The sequence below is a fragment of the Simochromis diagramma genome, unplaced genomic scaffold (genome assembly GCF_900408965.1).
Source record: "Simochromis diagramma unplaced genomic scaffold, fSimDia1.1 OVJJ01000131.1, whole genome shotgun sequence".
In the NCBI taxonomy this organism is placed as follows: domain Eukaryota; kingdom Metazoa; phylum Chordata; class Actinopteri; order Cichliformes; family Cichlidae; genus Simochromis; species Simochromis diagramma.
Window position 1 is genome coordinate 6,038,627 of NW_024387200.1, and position 19,049 is coordinate 6,057,675.

Genomic DNA, 19,049 nt, shown 5'->3' on the forward strand with positions numbered 1-19,049 from the left:
AAACCTGGTAAAGACCTATAGTAAACGTTTGACCTCTGTTATTGCCAACAAAGGTTATGTTACAAAGTATTGAGTTGTATTTTTGTTATTGACCAAATACTTATTTTCCACCCTGATTTACGAATAAATTCTTTACAAATCCTACCATGTGGATTCATGGATTTTTTTTTTTTCACATTCTGTCTCTCACAGTTGAAGTGTACCTCTGGTGCAAATTACTGACCTCTGTCATCATTTTAAGTGGGGGAACTTGCACAATCGGTGGCTGACTAAATACTTTTTTGCCCCACTGTATGTGTGGACACATCACTGGTTCATCCCTTTTTTATGCTTGAATGACTCACAGTCAGTGTTAAGTGGCTTAACAAACAAAAGAAGCTCAGTCACCGTGAGTGGACTGAAAATAAGTGAAAAAGCAGACAAAAACATTTTTTTTCAAAGACCTTGAGAAAGCATGGTGAACTATTGCACGAGACCACTTTAAGAAATCACAACTGGCTGAATGTCACAGTAACCTCATTAAAATATCTTGTTCAAAAGCATGATGATGTTATACATGTTCTGGTGAATCTGACATTAAATTGCACCTATTGGGTTTGTTTCCTCGCATTTTTCTTTATCCTTGATGACTCAAATGTTCAAAATAATCCTTTTTTGAAAATATAGGTGTAGCTCCCCACTTCACCCAACTGTCCAGTCAGGCCATAATCCTAGAATAGCAACAACTATATATACTGTATATGCCAGTAAAGTCAAGCTACACAGATTCAGCAACCATTTTCTTAGATATGTCAGTTCATTTGCTTATTAAGGCAAATATCTAATCAGCCAATCATATATCAGCGACTCAAAGCTTTAAGGCATGTAGACTTGGTCAAGATTGCCTGCTGAAGTTGGCGTCAGAATGGGAAGGAAAGGGGTTTGAACGTGTCGTTATTGTTGATACCAGAGGGGCTAGTCAGAGTATTTCAGAACCTGCTGATCGCTGGGATTTCCCCACACAATCATCGCTTCGAGTTTACAGAGAAGAAGAGAAACTATCCAGTGGGCGACAGTCCTCTGGGCGAAAATACCTTGTTGATGTCAGAGGTCAGAGGCTGAATCATCAGATTGCTTCAAGCTGATAGGAAGACGACAGTAACTAAAATAACCACCTGTTACAACCAAGGTAGAAGAACAGAAGAGCCTCGCTGAACACATAAGCATCAAACTTTGATGCAGAGGGGCTGCTGTAGCCCACAGCAGCAGAAGGCCACAGCACCACCTCCGATGGATGGATGGATGGATGGATAGATAGATAGATATTGGGGGTTTGTACTTTCTCTGAGCATTGTATGCTCTGAACTTGGGGCACATTTGCTGGAATGTCCACTCCACACAAACCTCTGGTCACACTTGCTGATGATCAGTTACACAAGTGCATTTGATTACTTACCCTCTTAATTCCTAAGGAAGCAGTAATGAAGTACTTTTCACAGGACTCTATGCACCCCTGTGATAAACCTTCTCTCTCTGATTGTATGTTAAAGCATGTGTCATGTGTCTTTCTTGTTTGTGCATAGTGTGTTCGCATGTTTGATGTGAAAGAGAGAGAGAAAGAGCTATTGCCTGCTCCATGACCCCTTTCGTGTAAACACGGACACACTCCAAAGAGGTGCTGAATGGCAGTGATTATGAGACAGAGCTTTATGTCGCACACACACACACACACACACACACACACACACTGGGAGCTCTGCCAAGGAGGGAAGACCTGCAGAGTAAGGCTTCCCCTGGCTTGCTGCCAAAACTCCATTAACAGGCAGGGGAGGAATGGAGTGTGGAAGTGGGATAAGGAGGAGCTGAAGAGCAAGGACGAACGGAAGAAGAATTAGCAGAGGTGAGGCCAAGTGAGAGGGGAAAATTATTTACTGGAAAAATAAAGTACAGAATAAACTTCTATGTGTTTGTGTATGTCTGGGCTTATAGGATTAGAAGGATAATAGGGCTAATTACTTTAATTTGATTAGTTTAAAATCAGTTCCTGGTTTCCATTTATCATAATTTATCACAACATATAATTGACTTTTTATCATTTCGATCTTGTGTACATTTTATTTGAAAGCCTGCCAGAGGGAGAAAATCTGAAAACTCACATCTTTTATGAACTAAACTTTTCTTTCGGCCACGTTGACTGAAAGTGGATAAACAAAACAAATGTACTCATGTGTGAATGTGTTTCCGACCAGCACCATTGTTAGTGTGGACAAGTCAGTTAAATGGAGCTGAATAGCTAAAAGTCTCTGGCTATAAAACCTACAACACTACCAAGAGGAGCTGAGCATGACACACTTTAGAACTGAGATTTTTAGAGACTATACAGGACAAACAAGAATAACTGAAGATCTTTGTCAGGATCACGTGTTGTTTGCCTGGTCATGCTTCGCCTTGTCCTTTGCCCGTCTGGTCTCTTATCAGAGAGCGGCTCAGCTTGTCAGCTGGCTACAGATGACCATGTGATGACCCCTAAAACCTCCAATCAAATCACGTATGGCTGCATTTGCCCCAGGACCACAGTCAGCTGGGCAAGCTCATCTTCCATTTATGAATCCCCTTAAAACAGCTGAGCAAAAGTGAATGAACGGCTGTCACCAGGACACCTCAGGTTATGGTCTTACCAACAGATCATAGATAACTTTAAAAAAAAAAACAGAACAATATTGTCTTTTATAATTGGTTCTATCATTTTTCAGCCACTTCGAAGCATATACAGTAGCTGTAAAGGAAAACACTCAAGGCATGTCCCTCACTAAACAGCACATTTACTCTGGAGTCGTCTTCTGTCAAGGTGATCTGAACATGACAGTTTTATTAATAGAAAAGATCCTTTTTAGTAAAAATGTAATGATAAGTTGTTGGATCCGGAGTCCTTCCAAAGGGTTCAGTTAGAATATGTTCAGTAGGATCAAAACATTAGCTCAGTTCACGCCAATTATATCCTCTAGACAAATATGTTCTTCCAAGAACTACTCATGTTTATGTTTACCAATGTAGTGAATGTAGCCACCATGACATCAGGATTCATTTCAAACAAAGTAATCATACCCGTAACTATAATCCTTATTAAACCCAAGCGGACGATTTACACAGGTTTCTTGCAGAATATCATGCACACATTGTTTGAGAGTTGTCTGCCATAGTGGTTGTGATGCAACCACTAATTGTAAGAGAAAAATATGTATTCCTCAGCTCCTGGGTGAGTGGTTCTTGGGGGTTGCTTAGGAAATGCTGGGTGACATCAATCACAAAGGAGATGAAAAAGCTACTTTCAGCATCATTTTCGACCTCATTCAATAGATTTTCAATAGAGTTTTACACCTGATTCCCTTCCCTACCAAAGGGACACACACACACACACCTTGTGATTGCTTTAGTTGGTAGCAGATTTCTGCGGACACTTGTAGTTCCCATGAAAACACTGACTTGTCTGTGAATGCTCACTACAAGCTGTGCGGTAGTAAAATTTGTGCAACAGTTCCTGCAGACAAGTCAGTTTTTTCCATGCAAACTTCTGGCAATGAGCAATCAAAAGGAAATTCTCACCAACTAGCGACTAGTGGATATCATTGTCATTGGGACCCAGCCCATCTAGGCCTCTGTGACTGAGGTGTCATTGACATAACCCAAGTTAGCATCATGTGGTTAGTGGACATGCGATTGCAAAACCTCAATCAAGAAAACTTTTACTTTATTACCGCTGACACAAGGACTCTATGAGGACTGACTCCCTTGTAGCCATTAGAGGAACTGCAACTGTGGGACTTGATTTTCACAGGAAAAACACAGCTGACTATGAGAGTGGGGCTTTTTTCTATCATTGTTTTTGTCCTTTTTTACCCTTTAAAATAGTTCAGTGATTCGGTCATGGAGCAGGCACTGGTGCACAGAATTTTTATAGATTTACTTAATTAAAGCCTCAGTGTTGGGCAATTGTTTTGCAGAAACAATAATCTAGCTTGGGTAACAGTAATGTAATAAAATGAAATGTAATATCTAACTGTGTGTTTAAACCAATGACTGTAGAAAATGTTTTCTACAGTCATTGGTTTAAACAATTACAAGTAAACTGAAACTAATACAGCAAACAGTCTGCAGGACAAGCAGATTCTGCAGGGGTAACAGAGGCTGAATAAATCAGACTAAATCACCCATCTAAAACCACAAGACCAATGAAGGAAACAGATAATAAGCTCAACTAACAATTACAAGACAGCACACAACAAATCACAGCTATGTCTGGATCCACAATCAAAATTTTCAAAGAAAAATGCCACATTTTAAATCAAGTTTAACCCTCTTAAGACCCGATGTGGAGGACACCACCAGTTATTCCTCACGATGTCATAATCAATTGTTTACTGATGTCTATCAGAGTAGCTTCCTTTGAACGAGGACTGGAGCACAATAGCTTTATTGCAAGGTGTCCCATTCTGTTAAGTGAGAAAAGGATGACCAGATGCTCTTGGAAAAGCAGATGTCCGATAGGTATCTCCTAATTACCAGAATGAGTCCTTTCGTTTGACAGCTTGTGTATTTTGTTGTTTTTTTCCCCCACTTGACCGATGCCATAACCAGAGCCATCAGGGGTATTTGGGTGCCTCTCCTTGACTCACACAACAGGAAAATATTGCCCATCTTATAGGAAACAGCTCCCGAGGACATTGATCGATGTAAATGGTATAACTGGAAGAAGAATAAGGAAACGTTTGTTCTAGCTGTCACCCCAGATACACTGTATGCTTATCACAGTGCTATGTAGAAAAATACAAGCTCTTTGGAGATGTTTAACCTGCACGCTGTTCTCTCACCATCCCTAGAAATCCGGGTGTCACTAAGCTTGCCTTGCAGGTTCCCAGGGGTATTTATATTTCATCAGCCATTTAAGTATAATGTCTTAGTCATAAACTGTAACCTTGCTTTTATCAACTCCATACCTCATGGAATTTAGTTGCTGTTGACTATAAATAAAAATGAGGCTCACTCATTTCCCCACTTCTTTTAAAAAAGATTAAAAAAAAAAAAAAAAAGACAAACAGGACAATAAGTGTTTTCCTTTCATTGGTCCCCTGAACAGTACTCATGCAGCACAAGCCTTAACCACTCTTTCTCTGTGGTTGTGTTTGTATGTGAATGGATTTGAAGCTCGGGTTTATTTGATGCTGTTAATCTGCACTGACAGAGTGCAAAACAGAATTTGACCCATGTAATGTCCTTTTTAATCAGCGGTAATTGACATAGATAGCCCTTCATCACATCTGCATATGCCCTTGTCAACCAAACATGAAGCTTGCAGTTTGATTCCTGTGTGTCTCCATGTTTCCCTACAACTGCACCTTCATTGTGAAATAGTTATGAAGAAAGAAATGTTTCAATTGGGAACAACATGGGCAAAACGAACCCTCTAACTCTCATAGAAATCTCGCAGAACTGCTCTCTAAACATCTTCTGTTGCATATTAAACTGTACTGCTCTCTTCAAGCTCCCTTTTTGGTTAGGCCTGCACAGTTATTTGAGAACTTTGTGCCACTGGATGGTTCAATTAATATACAGTAACCAGTTTCTCCTTTTACCCTCCAATCTCCTCCCTCCCCTGCTGAGGGGAAAAATGTGTCTCATTCCAATTTAATGCATGGCCAATTCCCACCTCGACAGAGGAGTAATTAAAATCTGAACGCAAAGCCCCATTCATCAGTGGAGATGACAGAGAGAAGAGAGGTGGGGGACCGAGGGCTCTGTGCTGTACCCTTGAATTTAGGAGTCCAAACTAGCTCGGGAAAAGTAGAGAAGTGAGCAGGAAGAAGCTGAGGCTGATTTCTCCACACACGTGATTCATGTTGTTTTCAGTTCTGTACTCATTCCTGAAGCGACCACATGCCCAAAGCGTGCTTGTGCGTGAAAATGAATTTGTGTGCGCACATAAACATGTTATATTCCTCTGTGTAATTGGAGCTGTGCTTATGCTTCATCTTCCAGTACCTGCAGTGTTGTCGTCTCATTAGTGTAGCACCCAGGAGTTTAAAGCCCCGCCCATCATTTCAGTAATTTCTCCCCTTCCTTATTATGGATCCCCCACCTTTTGCACCCCACGGCAGATTTTCTGTTTTGACAGAAGCCCTGCTGGGCCTGCTTTACACACACACACACAGACACATACAAACACTCAGAGCACAAACACTGCATGACCGTGACCCTCAGGGAGACCTGTGCATATCCACAATGTCCTACATGGGTGTGGGGACACCAGTGTGTGTGTGTCATTGTTTGCTGTCTGTGATTGCGCGTGTCGCCACCCAGCAGCTGTTTGCATGTTTTATCCTGCTGTCTATCTGCTCAAGGTTGGGGCCAGCTCTGGCGCCTTGGTGACATCACAAATCTTAAAAAGAAACTGCACAACAAAAATCTCCGGTAGTAGATTTTTCCATCATTTTTAATAAGACATGAAAAATCAAAGAGGACTCTATTCAACAGGAATTAAATTATGGGGGGAAATGTGCACTGCAGCTTTTTAATCCGCACAAAAGTTTCCAAAAGAAAGATTTTAGATGCAGCCATGCAGTGTCTTCAGTCCCAGTGGTGGTGGCATATGTCCAAGGCTTTTACGCCACCCTTTCTCCCCCCTTCTCTCTGTCTGCTCCTTTTCTCTCTATCCTGCAGTGGACTGCACTTGAGCTTGAATGGTCAGAGCAGGATAGGCAGCTGCCTGGTCCCTGTGCACCAGAGAGAGGACAGGAGGGGAGAAGGGGGTGCACAGATTTTAATGAGATGCACAGTGTCAATGGCCACTCTCTCTGAAGAGGGCAAGAAGAAAAGGGTGCTCTCTTTTTCTCTCCACTCCCCTCTCCTCTGTGCCCCTTCCTTCCCTCTCTCTGTATCTCCTGCCCTCCTCCCCAGCTGGCGAGGGGCTTTGTTAGGCGCCAGATGATACCCCAGATGCCCCAGCCCAGCCGCCCCTTTTTAGCTACATTCACCAGCCTCCCCTCAGGTCAGAGGTCACCACCGGGCATCTGAATGGGTCTCCGTGGCAACAGTGGCCATGGTGGTTGAGAGAGTGGCAGAGGCTTTTTGTTGTTGACTGGTTATGGACAGTGCTGAATTAATCTGATCCAGGCTCTATGGGGAAAACTGAAATATGATTTGGGGCACGAAAAACAAACAAACAAACTAAAAGTCATTGTTTTGCTGCAAAGGCACCTTTATTCTTATTTAATGTGGAAATTTGTTTAGGTCGTAGCAGTTAAGTGGAAAAGGAGAGTAAGCTGAGTGTTTTGGAGAAGCCTTGCACATTTCATACCCAGCACCTAGCTGGTTGGGATGTACTAGAGTTTATATTCTGATGTTCCTATACACTGATCCTGTTCTAGCCCTCTGCTGGGTAAATATGCAACTGCATGATGCAGCTGCCCCAAGGCAACTAATAAAATGTAAAATGGGTCAATTAAAACCTAATTTTAATGACTGAAAAAATGCTGATTAATTCTGTTTTTACAGCCATGAAAGGTTTTTTTTATTGCAGGGATCCCAGCTGACTGGAAATTCTTACAGATACTTGTGTGTGTGTGGTTTTTGTTTTGTTTTTTGAACAAACCATACCATGACAGAAATTGCACAGAAATTTATTTTATGAGAAGAAAAGCTTCTGATAGGAGTTTTGCTTGTTTTGTGTTTTTTTGTTTTGTTTTAACAGTCAGAGGTAGGTTTACATCCTGAGTACAGTGAGTAGGTCGGTAGTATGTTTACGGCACAACTTATATGAAAGCACAAAGGCAAACTTTGATTTGCGAGTCATGGTTTGATATTTTGATATCAATACAGACCTCATAAAGAAGACAAGCCTTTACATACCACAGATTTATTTATTTATTTTTTTAACCTTCTTAAAGAAATGATTTAATCTGATTTGAAACTTTTACAGATAAAATGTGCCAGCTTCTCTCTGCTGTGACTCAAGTAGTTGTGCTGCAGTTCTTCTGTCGGTCACGCTGTCCAAACAGATCAAAGGTCACATGATAAGGAGTGGGTGAACACTGGTTTCCATTCAGCAGCCCAACAAATAGCGTTTAACACGTGGGCATCGAGAGAGAAAAAGAAGCTTTGGCTCCAGTGTGTGTCCTGACAGGCGTCTAGGTAGAGGAACTTTTTCAGCCACTGATTTGTTATGCAAATACAGTATTTTCTACTAAATACAGTGGAATATACCATTGTGATGGATTTAGTCTGACTGTGCGTGCTGGATGTGTGTGCATACACATGTATGTTTGTGTAAATGTTTGCTACCCACAGGGAAACAGTGACTCTGTGCTTTTCTTTAGTCATCACAACCTTAGATAACATAACTGATCAGCGTCGGCAGCACAGACGAGAGGCTGCCCCTGCAAAATGCAGCCTCATAAAAAAAATGTGACCAATTACAAGGAGTTTTTTCCCCCTTCTGATAGTTTACTTAGTTGACAGTTTTATTAGAAAGCTTAAGCACAAAAGTCTTTGCAATGAATGTTACCTTCAGGAAGGCTTTATAAATAAGTTCAGTTTTTTAAGAATGGCATTAAACAAACTGTAATTGTAGTTTGTTGTGTTTTTAGGAAGCTGTTCACTATTTTCCAAATATTCAGTTCTTGTGTACTGCTGTACATGCAAGTGTAGGCCTGTGCAATCCAAAGATGGATTGGGAGGTTTGACATTAGCTTATTAATTGTAAACGGCAGAATTAGTGACTTAATATATATGCAAATTACAACATGTGCTATTAATAGACCAGCTATCCATCATTGGGGAAATTTAAAGGGAAGACCTGCTTGCTGTCCTTTTAAACACCCATAATCTAAGCTAAGTCACGCAAACATCAGGGTGCAATGCATTTTGAAGTTGCACACAGAGATAATTATGAAAGCAGTTTTTCTCACCCCAGATAGATGGGAATAATATTGAAGTTTCTGACTAAACTCAATGGCTTTCATCTGTTTCTATTTCTTCTATTTCTTCAGTAATAATTTGGTCTCGAGGTCTGTGAAGTAGGTAATATGATCCAGTAATCCATTCGAAGCTACAACGAAGGGCAGATACTATAGTATTTATTGGAAATTTCAAGGATAAAAAAAAAGTAATAATAAAAATTTAAAGAAATGTGACTTTAGTGTGGCACTGGTTTGACCCATGAAAAAAAATGAATCAGCACTGCTATTCACCACCCTGCAGCCACTATTCCTGATTAGCTCCAGCTTCTCATTAAAAGGCCTAACTGTCTGCTCTGGGCATTTGGACAAATAGCCCTTTCTACTCAACTCCACTCCTCACATCTGTGATGGCTGGAACAATTGAGAGAAGAGTTAAATACTGCAGAGCACATGGCAGGCATGCAGGGCCGCTGACGTTCAGGAGGCATGAATGTGTCACAAGGAAGCCTTCAGAGCGATACAGAGCCACATCATCTGTCTGTTTAGAGACAGACAAAAGAAAACACATCACAGGGTTTTCACCAGTTAGAGGCTCATCCTGAAAACCACAATGTGTGGTCAATTTCTAACACGTGCTGACATTCTTATACCAATCACTCCATCACAAGTAGCAACCTAATGGCATTTAGCATCCACAGACTAACACATTAACTCAACTGCACTTCATACTGTCAGCATCAAAATACATCCAGTGTGAAATCCGTATCTAATGCTCAAAGCATCATTCTCTTTTTGTGATTTTCCCCATTTGCACACATAAAACAAACAAAACATTATTTGAATGAAAGACAGGTTGTGGGAAACAGATATGTGCCAGTCTGGTGTCATTTAGACACTTGCACTGAGTAATAGCGCCTTGAGGCGACTTATGTTGTGATTTGGCGCTATATAAATAAAATTGAATTGAAATTGAATTGAATTGAATTAATAGATGGACATTATGATGGCTCTTAGGTGCAAAATGCAACAATATAACACCAAATAAAACACAAAACAAAAAGCTAAAGACAACTTTTCACTAGCTTTTCTAAAGGGTCATTGAACATTTTGAAATCTTGTCTTTTCTGTTTTGCATTTTGCATTTGTTGTTTTTTCTGTCTTATTGTGTTTTCTATAATAATGTGTTAGGGCCACAATAAATGTGAAAAAATAAATAAATGAAAATAAACGAATGAATATAGATAGATAGATAGATAGATAGATAGATAGATAGATAGATAGATAGATAGATAGATAGATATATATACATACATACATATATACATATATATACGTGCAAAGATCCTAACTTTGAATCTCTTGTATGGTCAAGGTGTGTTGCAGTGATGCAGCAACATCAAAATTACATCAGTGTGTTCCTCTCCTGTGAATCAGTACACAATAAAATTTTAACCAAACAGAGTGTGACGAGTACACCAACATGTAACCATCAGCATCTTTTTTCCCACATTGAAATATGTAGACGTTTGATGAAAATCACTGCAAAAAAGTAGAAGAAAAAACTAAGCAAGTGTGTTGTCATGGGATCTTTGCCACACTCACTCACTGCATCTGACTGGTTGGCTCCAGCGTGTGCTGACCCTGAGCTGGTTCGGCTCGATCACTCCCATCTGGTAATGCAACCAGCAGCCCACTCCAAATGTACTCTAAGCTGCAGTCTATAAAGGCTGCCCGTTTAAAAGTTACATAAATAAGTCACATAAGCAGACTTGGCTGAAACTTCATTTCTAAACAGAAAATTTAGATTATTTTTCCAACTTCATCTTTTATTAGCTGTTGAACTATTGTTTTTGACGCATGTGTCCGATTATTCACCTAGTGCTGCTGTATGAATCTGAAGTAAAACCTTGGCGTATTAGAGTATTTCATACGCTCCATACAGCAGAAACAGGAGTGTACAAGTTCACCTCCATTTAAAGTCAAGCTGCTGTCAGAGGGCACCATGTTCTCCAAAAGCAGAATCTGTCAGTGCATCTCTAAATGCTTGAAGCACACTTGAGGTCACTTTTATTAGAGGGAAAAGGTTTGGTAGCATTCTTGTTAGTGTGTTATGACAGAAATCAGCAGTATCTTTTTGAGCAGCTCGAGAACTTGGACACAGATTAAATGATGCCAGTATGTGCTGCCCTCTGGTGGATATACAGTACTATTTGTTGGCCACAAAAGTGATGGTTTCATGATAAAATGATTATCCAATACTGGGTATATAGCACGACTGTCATCTATGATACATTCACTACATGGTGGTTAGTGTGTATCTGTGATCAGTAATACAAGGTCGTGGTCTGGACTTTGGACATTGCAAAACCTTGATTATTTTCTTTTTCAGCCGTTGTGTTGCTGGATATTTGATATGAGGTGTTTGTGCTGATATGCTGTTTGGCTTTCACCAGATGATGTGCTGTGCAAATGGCCAAATGTCTCAACTTTGTTCTCATCTGTCCTACAAGAGGAGAATTTCTCAGATGTAACTTTGCAAATCTACGCTGTTTGTTTTTAGAGATACATTTTCTCCTGGGACCCAGGATAAGCTGTATTTGCTCGATCTTTTCGTAATTGTACTTTAAAGAACAAATAACAGCTGCAGCTCTTGGGGTTTATGCAGTTTCTTTACTGGCCTTGGGACAAATCTGCTGGGACATCCACTCCTGGGAAGACTGTGGCATTGTGTAAGTACACCTCAATGCTCCAGACCAGCAAAATGCCAAAACATCTGGTTTAATAGAGGTGCTCACACTTACTTGTGATCAGTTAATTAAGTGCATTTTACCAGGAGCACCTAGCTGCTACTTACTCTCTTAATTCCCATGGAAGCAGTCAGTTTTTAACAGGACTGAATAGAGTTGTTTTCACACGACTGTATCACTCTGACTCACTTCCCCTGCTGTTGGCTTTGTCTGAATTATTTCTTCAGTGCAAGTTAATTAACTTCTGTTCACTTGATCCTCTCTTGCTTGATGTTCTACCTAAAGAAGTCATACTGTAGCAAATCTGAGCAGTCAAATTGCATGATAAATCAATTTAAATATAAATATTGGCATTTTGCACCAATATAATCATATACTGCTCAATATTTTGTTTCAACTTTACAGTACCACCAAGTGTAACGCCTTCTGTTCTGGTCAGTTTGTTTCACAAGGCATCAAGAAATACTGTGATAATTCTTTATTTGATTTCATATCTTATGCATTCTCATTCAAAAGGCATGAAGATAGAAAAGGAGACAGAAAATGGGTCATGGCTATAAATATATAAAGAGGCAAAATCTTTACAACCAGTAACAATACATGAAGGCTTACGCTGACCGTACAGAAATGGGGCACGGCACTGTGGATTACTAAAATATCTTTGAACAAAAGCCACATTGGACACAGGCTACATGGTAGTTAACATTTAACTTCATGCAACTGCCCAACAATGAAGCTGTGCCTTACCTTCACAGACAAACAATAGAAAAGACTGACTTATAACCATTTATTACCCCTCCCCATTTGGCAATGCTAAATATACAAATCTCAGTCCCAGTGTTTCCCAGAACATGTGAGCATCATTTCTTTTGTTGAAAGTGGAAATATGAAAAATACATACAGTGTAACTCATGTCTATACAGTCAAGTCTCACTGTAAATACAAGTACCATGCCACAGATCAAAGTACTCTGACTGGTCCATTAAAAAGAGAAGCACAGTAGTACAGTCAAGTACGAGATGACAGAATAGGCCACAATGGTCAGAACTGAAACTGGTCTACTTTAGCTACTTTAAGTATCCAATTACATTTCAAACCCCACCTTAAAATCAACAGAAAGCACATTCACGGACATTATAAATTATTTAAATTTGGCACAAACGCTAATAAAGTATTTTACTTAACGTGCAGATTAACAAGCATTTTTTTTTCTAAGTACACAGAAGTCAAGATTCCAGTGCAATAGAATAATAATTAATAATATAATTGATTTTCATATGACATAATAAATAAGAGAAAATGTAATGTAAATGTAAAGCAAAGACATTTTTATAATTAAACAAGACGCTGAAACAAACACAAGGGACAGCAGCCAACAATCAGCAAAAACAGTGAGCCACAATCTTCATTGGTGAACATCATCAAAGGCACGCACGCAAACTCACGCACGCACACACTATGTACCAGCCAATATATGCACATGCTTAGGCACGAATGTTTAATATGGGATCTGGTTTTGGTAATACTGGAGCATGTCGTAGGTCCTACTCCTGTTTAACACAAAGGGGAAAAAAGAAGGATGCAATCAGAACTCTATATATACATATTTGTTTCTTAAACATAGAAATAAAATCTACCAACCTGTTGCTGAGGAAGCAATTCTGGATGACTTTGATGATGAAAGATGCTGCATCTTTTTCACTCAAACCTGGGTTGAATCGCTGCCTAGATGTGAGGAAACAAGATTTTTAACAACAACAGCAACTAGCATTGAAGGTTCTAATCAGCTTATTCATATCAGCACGAAATGCAAAAACATTCTCACTCACTTGAGCAATTTGATGGTCTGTCCTCTGAAGCAGGGAAGACCCGTGTCCAGCATGAGCGTGACCAAGGAGACGACTGCATCCATGTAGGGCCTGATTCACCACAGAAACCCGTCTTAATGTTACATGTTACTATTCAAAGATCAGTTATTATTTTCTACAGCACACACCTGACAGCCAGGTATCCCCTAACGCACATCTCCATGAACCACTTGAAGGGTGTCGCCTCCATTTTTCCACCCATGATCATCACCATTTCATCGGTTAGCTTGATATCTGGCTCCCAGCCGAGGTTTCCACCGGGAGAACTTTCAAACATGAACCCAAAGTCTGGAAACAAATAAGCACACAGATGTAATTTCAATAAATTAATAGTTTTTTAAAAAAATAGGAGTTTGGTGGGGAAAAGATAATTTTATGTAAAATTTATACAACTATGAATATTCAGAAGAGTTTTCACAAACTGCAGTCAGAACTTTGGATGCAAGCCATCTTTTACATTTTTTTAAAGTAATTACACAGTAATTGCTTTTTATTGATGGATAAATGTTTGTAGAGACTTAAAATTCTTTTAAGAATGGTAAACTACTAAACAGCTGAACTTTCATCATAGATTAGTGAGACACAGTTCATGGGAAAAAACTGGCAATTTTACTTGAAAATCAAAAAAAGCAACCGAAATGACAGTTTCAATAAGAGAACCACACAGAGAAACACACTGAATACACACCAATGTGAATGAGGTGGCCCTGGCTGTCCAGCATGATGTTGCCATTGTGTCTGTCCTTTATTTGCAGCAGGAAGAGCAGCAAGCTGTAAGCTGCCATACTGCGAATGAAGTTGTACCGTGCCTGAAAGGACAAGAGTTGGAGGGAATATGAAAAAAAATCTGTCAATAGGAAAATGGCCTTTTAACTGACAGATGACTAGAAAAAAAACTAAGATTCAGTATTTACCTTCTGGAAGGCTAGGGTGGATTCATCTCCATACTGGTTCCTGAAATAGTCGTACATGCCAAAGTCTGTCTGTCGGCCCAGTTGGTCACGAGACTTGCAGTCAGGGATGCACTCAATCACTCCACACTGTGGCACAACATCGGAAAGAGGAGGAATAAGAGGAAGTATAGATTTGCACATTCAGTAGTTCATGTAAGGAAGGAGTTGGTGTGAACTTACTCCTGGAGCAGTGGCCACCACCCTGTACGGAAACACATAGAGGTCGAGGCCCACCATCTGGAAGATGTTCTTAAAGAGGCTGATGATCTGAAGGGCCAGCATGTCCTGTGAACACAAATCAGCAAATAGTAGAGAAAATTAAATCGGGCTAAAATAGAGATAGCAATGATAATTAGGGAGAGGTTAATTATCAGGAGTATGAAAGTGAGACCTGTCTGCAATCATCTCCAACTTTGAAGATGGCTGCCTGCCAACAGATCCTCTTTGCCTCCTCTTCACTCTTCCCCTCATCCACCGAATCTGAGCGACACAGCAGACCTGAGGGAGAAACGTTATGGCACACTTTTAATCTCAGCGCAACTTTAATAAATATTTGTACAGCAGTTTTAAGGCATATTAAAGATAAGCGTACATATCTAACAAACAAACACACAGTCAGACACATGATTGTACACTCATCCTTCAAACAGATTCACACACACACACACAAGAGGCAAAAGAATAATGGGCGAAAGATTAAGGAAGAGCTAATTCTTAGAAATTAGTTTTCAGCAGTCATTTAAAACAAAGCACAAATGTATCTGAATCTATTAGATTTAACAAATATTACAATTATGTATAAAGAAAAGAGATATGAACCAAGGATTAAGCCCTGGGTGATTCCACATACTGGTGGTGCTGATGACGACATACAGTTGTTAATATGAATTCTGATGTGTCTGTCAGATAAGTGTGACGAGAACCACATGACCAGTTTCAGAAGCATTAAAACTACTCCCTATCCCCTGCTCACTCAGAAATTGTGTTTTGGTCCTTACTGCGCTCGAGCTTCATCATACAGAATAATGCCTGTTTAGAGTTTGAGTCTAAGATTTGCATCAATAACACAAATTATCTGAAAGCCAATCCCAGTCCAATAGATCTAACTAAAGGAAAATTAAAACCCTGCATTACACACTGAAGAGAGACTTTAAGTGATGCAGGACTAATCTTGTAACCAGTAAACACTTTATGATTGGAGGAACTTCAGTTAATTTGTAACAAGTTAACTGAAACACACATTGTTGTGCACAGCAGAGCAGCACATGTTTGAAAGAGCCCTTTAACATAACCAGTACCTTCTTTTTCCAGCTCAATGACTCCACACCTCTTAACTTTGAACTTGGCCAGGTAGGGAGCCTTGGCAGCACTGAACAAAAACACAAAGAGTAGAAGAGCATATTTTTACACTTTAACATTTCACTGTTTTATTTTAATTCTAAAAAAAAATGTAAAAGTTGGTTATTATGCCCACCTCTGCATAGGAGTACCAGATTTGTAATCTATATCCAAAACTATGGCCTCTGGGTTACTGGGCAGATAACAGCCAGGCTGGACTTTGATCTGTGACATGGCTTCCAGACAGGCCCTCTTCCTCTCCTCTCCTTTGGGAAAGGGTCTGACAAGGACAAACAAAACAACTTAAACTCACAGAGTTACAACACTTGTAGGTCTATTACCTCTGTTACTTAGAAAAGCATGCATGGGTATCTCCATGAATGACTCCAGATCATATGTGACAGCCAGGCTCTGCTGTTAACCACAGAGGGGAGCTGCCAGGGTAGAGTCTTAAAGTCAGGGGACAGACCCTTCTCCCCTGGCTTGTTGCAATTAGTGCTGTAATAAGGGCAGAGGGGAATTTCCCAACCTCTAGTGGCCTGACAAAACACTCTCTGTATCAAGGTTGTCAGAAAACAGCTCATCAGCTGCAGAGTGTACACACTAGTGGACAGGCGGTCGGGGGCTGGGGAAACACAGCATAGCCTGTTTTCCAAAATTAAGTATGATGGGAGTGACAGCGAAGCAACAAATAGACAAATAAATGAACAACAAAGGGATTTAAAGAGCAGAACACTGGAGCCAGGGGAAGGAACAAAGCTTCTTGGCTCATGGGAATAAGTGTTATCACTTCATGAACACTTTGCAGATTAAAAAGAGGGCAAGCCCTCTTTTTAAACAGAAAGGCTCAACTCCAGCAGTTACTTTGAAATCTCTGAAAAAAGTCAGAACATTAACTTGATATTTTTCATCTTTTGTCTCAGGTGTTCATGAGTTTTGAGATTGAGGAACATAGTTAAGGACAAAAGAAGAAAAAATTATTTAAGGAAGCAACACTGTAGCAAAAGTTCACTTTGGAAACTCCCTAAAACGTAAAAAAAATTTAAAATTCATAAAAGCGCAGTGAAATAAATAGTGTTTTCATACTTTATAATGGCTGACACATTGGTTATTTCATTGAAGAAGTCAAACTCCCTCTGGTAGAAGTCTTTGGCCGGGCCAGACAGTGAATTGATGATCTCCTCCACCATCTGTTCCAACAGTTCTCCTATGTCAGCTGCAGGACAGAAGATCTTGAGTTTTTGCAATTGTAACAACATATTGCAATATTTACACTGAACATTTCACATCTGGTAGTTGCAGCAACCAAATGGTCACCCAGAGGTTGAACATGCAATACTTTCAATGGCAGATTGCCTGGTGAAGGTTGCCCAACCTCCAGACAAACCGGTGAAGGTTTGCAAATAACTTCCATGCCAACTGGTTGTATTCTGGTTATAATCCTATATAAAAGAAAGGCTATGCATTTATGTCATTTTGCAGTTAAATCATCATCCTGCAGCAATCTGTGAGGTTCTGTAGTTAATACGATAGCAAATGATTTGTGGTTTCTGAAGATGTAACATGGGTAACCACTGTATTCTCATAAAGAGATTGCATGTGATTTCCAAGTTGACCCAAACTGACAGAAGACCGTCTTTATTAATGTTTTATCGCCATCTTGAGGCACCAAGATGCTTTGGGGAAAACATCAGACTGTGAGTGGTCACAGATGTGGTCTGGTCCATTTCAAAAGGCAACAAGATTATTGGTCATTGCACATGTTCTAAACCCACTGCTTTTTTTAGTGTGAGTGTGGCATAGTGAAGAAATAATGAAGGTGAGCATCTCACGATCTTTTTGGTTTCCTTCCTCATCCAGGTATATGTTCGTCTTCATGTTCCAGATGAACTGGTGAGCCAGCAGCTGAGACTTCTGAGCAGCCCACAGGATGTACTCTCTCACATAACCCATCTGCACCAGGATGCAAACAGGGAAATTCGATCATTTATTCATGTTAAGAGGGCTCTGAATGTATTTGCTGACTCAGAAAATATGATAATTACCTTGTCATAACGAAGAGCTTGTACAATTTGAGGAATGTAAAACAAAATGGCATCCTAAAAAGAGAATAAAAACAAAAAAGTAATTAACACTACACCAACAATTTAGCTTATTACAGTAAACTTCACTCAAACGTCATTTCTAATCATGTTTAAAGGAAAGGAAATTTGTAAGGGGAAATGAAGGTACTTTCCCAACCTTTTTTCATTTTCATCAGATAACCTAAAAACCGTCTATCATGCACATAAATCTTCTTTAATATCAATATTAGAAATAAAATAAAACTATAAATTTTCTGTAAACTGCATCTGGACAACCATTAGCCCACCACTACTCAATTGTAACTGTAGCTACTGTATTTAAACTGTTATTCTTGAGGTTTTTTTAAACTGATAACATAATTTGTCGATCTGTAGCAGCCATTACCAAAGTCGAGCCGTGGCCCACTTAAATCCAGAAAACCCCATGGGGCCCACCCAATCTTAATCTTCACTCTAATCAAAATACAACAGAAAGTGATGTGTTTCCTTAAAAAGGAACACAGGCGGTTGGCTATAAATTGCTAATGCAACAGAGTTATCTGCAAAGTGTTATGGCTAATGTGTGACCCACCTGCCACAGGGAGGTGGGTCACACATTTCACGAACCTCAATGAAAGAGCAGTAAATTTAGGTGAGAGTAATATCACAAACTACCTCCTATTACCAAAAAAACAATTTTTATTCACTTTTTATATAAATAAATGAATAAATGTTTATAAATCTACATACTTGTAATTTCTTCCTGAATTTCTCTTATTAATTTGTCCCACCAGGAGACCTCACCCCACGGTTTGGGAATCATTGATCCATACAATTAACTTACATGATCAACTAGCTATACATTTGTTCATCCTCCATTTAAATGTACTGTTTTCCACTGGAAGTTCAACTTCTACCACCATGTTTGCAGATGTGGAGTTGTTATTTGAAGGCCCTGTCTCTCTCCTATAATTTCTATGGTTAACCTACACTGTTATCCCACACTTTAATAACTTATTTTAACTGTTTATCCGACCATATTAACTGTTTTCAAGTTTAATTGTTTGCCTACAGTATCAGATGTTATTTTCAACTGTTAGCCATAAATCTCATGGGACTGGTTTAACTATCCACTCACTTTTTAACCATC

At 39.6% G+C, this 19,049-nt stretch overlaps 1 protein-coding gene across 2 annotated transcripts in view; it reads right to left on the reverse strand.

Annotated features, from left to right (window-relative positions):
• Window positions 1–12,140: 12,140 nt before the first annotated feature.
• pi4kab (phosphatidylinositol 4-kinase, catalytic, alpha b) overlaps window positions 12,141–19,049 on the reverse strand; it is a 29,672-nt gene continuing 22,763 nt past the window's right edge. For both annotated transcript variants that reach the window (XM_040050454.1, XM_040050453.1), the window contains 13 exons: window positions 17,882–17,935; window positions 17,669–17,789; window positions 16,923–17,052; window positions 15,973–16,116; window positions 15,797–15,867; window positions 14,890–14,996; window positions 14,679–14,783; window positions 14,460–14,585; window positions 14,234–14,354; window positions 13,674–13,833; window positions 13,507–13,596; window positions 13,319–13,402; window positions 12,141–13,227 (listed from right to left, as the gene is read on the reverse strand). In XM_040050454.1, coding sequence (XP_039906388.1) covers window positions 13,176–13,227; window positions 13,319–13,402; window positions 13,507–13,596; window positions 13,674–13,833; window positions 14,234–14,354; window positions 14,460–14,585; window positions 14,679–14,783; window positions 14,890–14,996; window positions 15,797–15,867; window positions 15,973–16,116; window positions 16,923–17,052; window positions 17,669–17,789; window positions 17,882–17,935 — 1,365 coding nt within the window. In that variant the 3' untranslated portion in view covers window positions 12,141–13,175. The remainder of the gene's footprint in view (window positions 13,228–13,318; window positions 13,403–13,506; window positions 13,597–13,673; window positions 13,834–14,233; window positions 14,355–14,459; window positions 14,586–14,678; window positions 14,784–14,889; window positions 14,997–15,796; window positions 15,868–15,972; window positions 16,117–16,922; window positions 17,053–17,668; window positions 17,790–17,881; window positions 17,936–19,049) is intronic.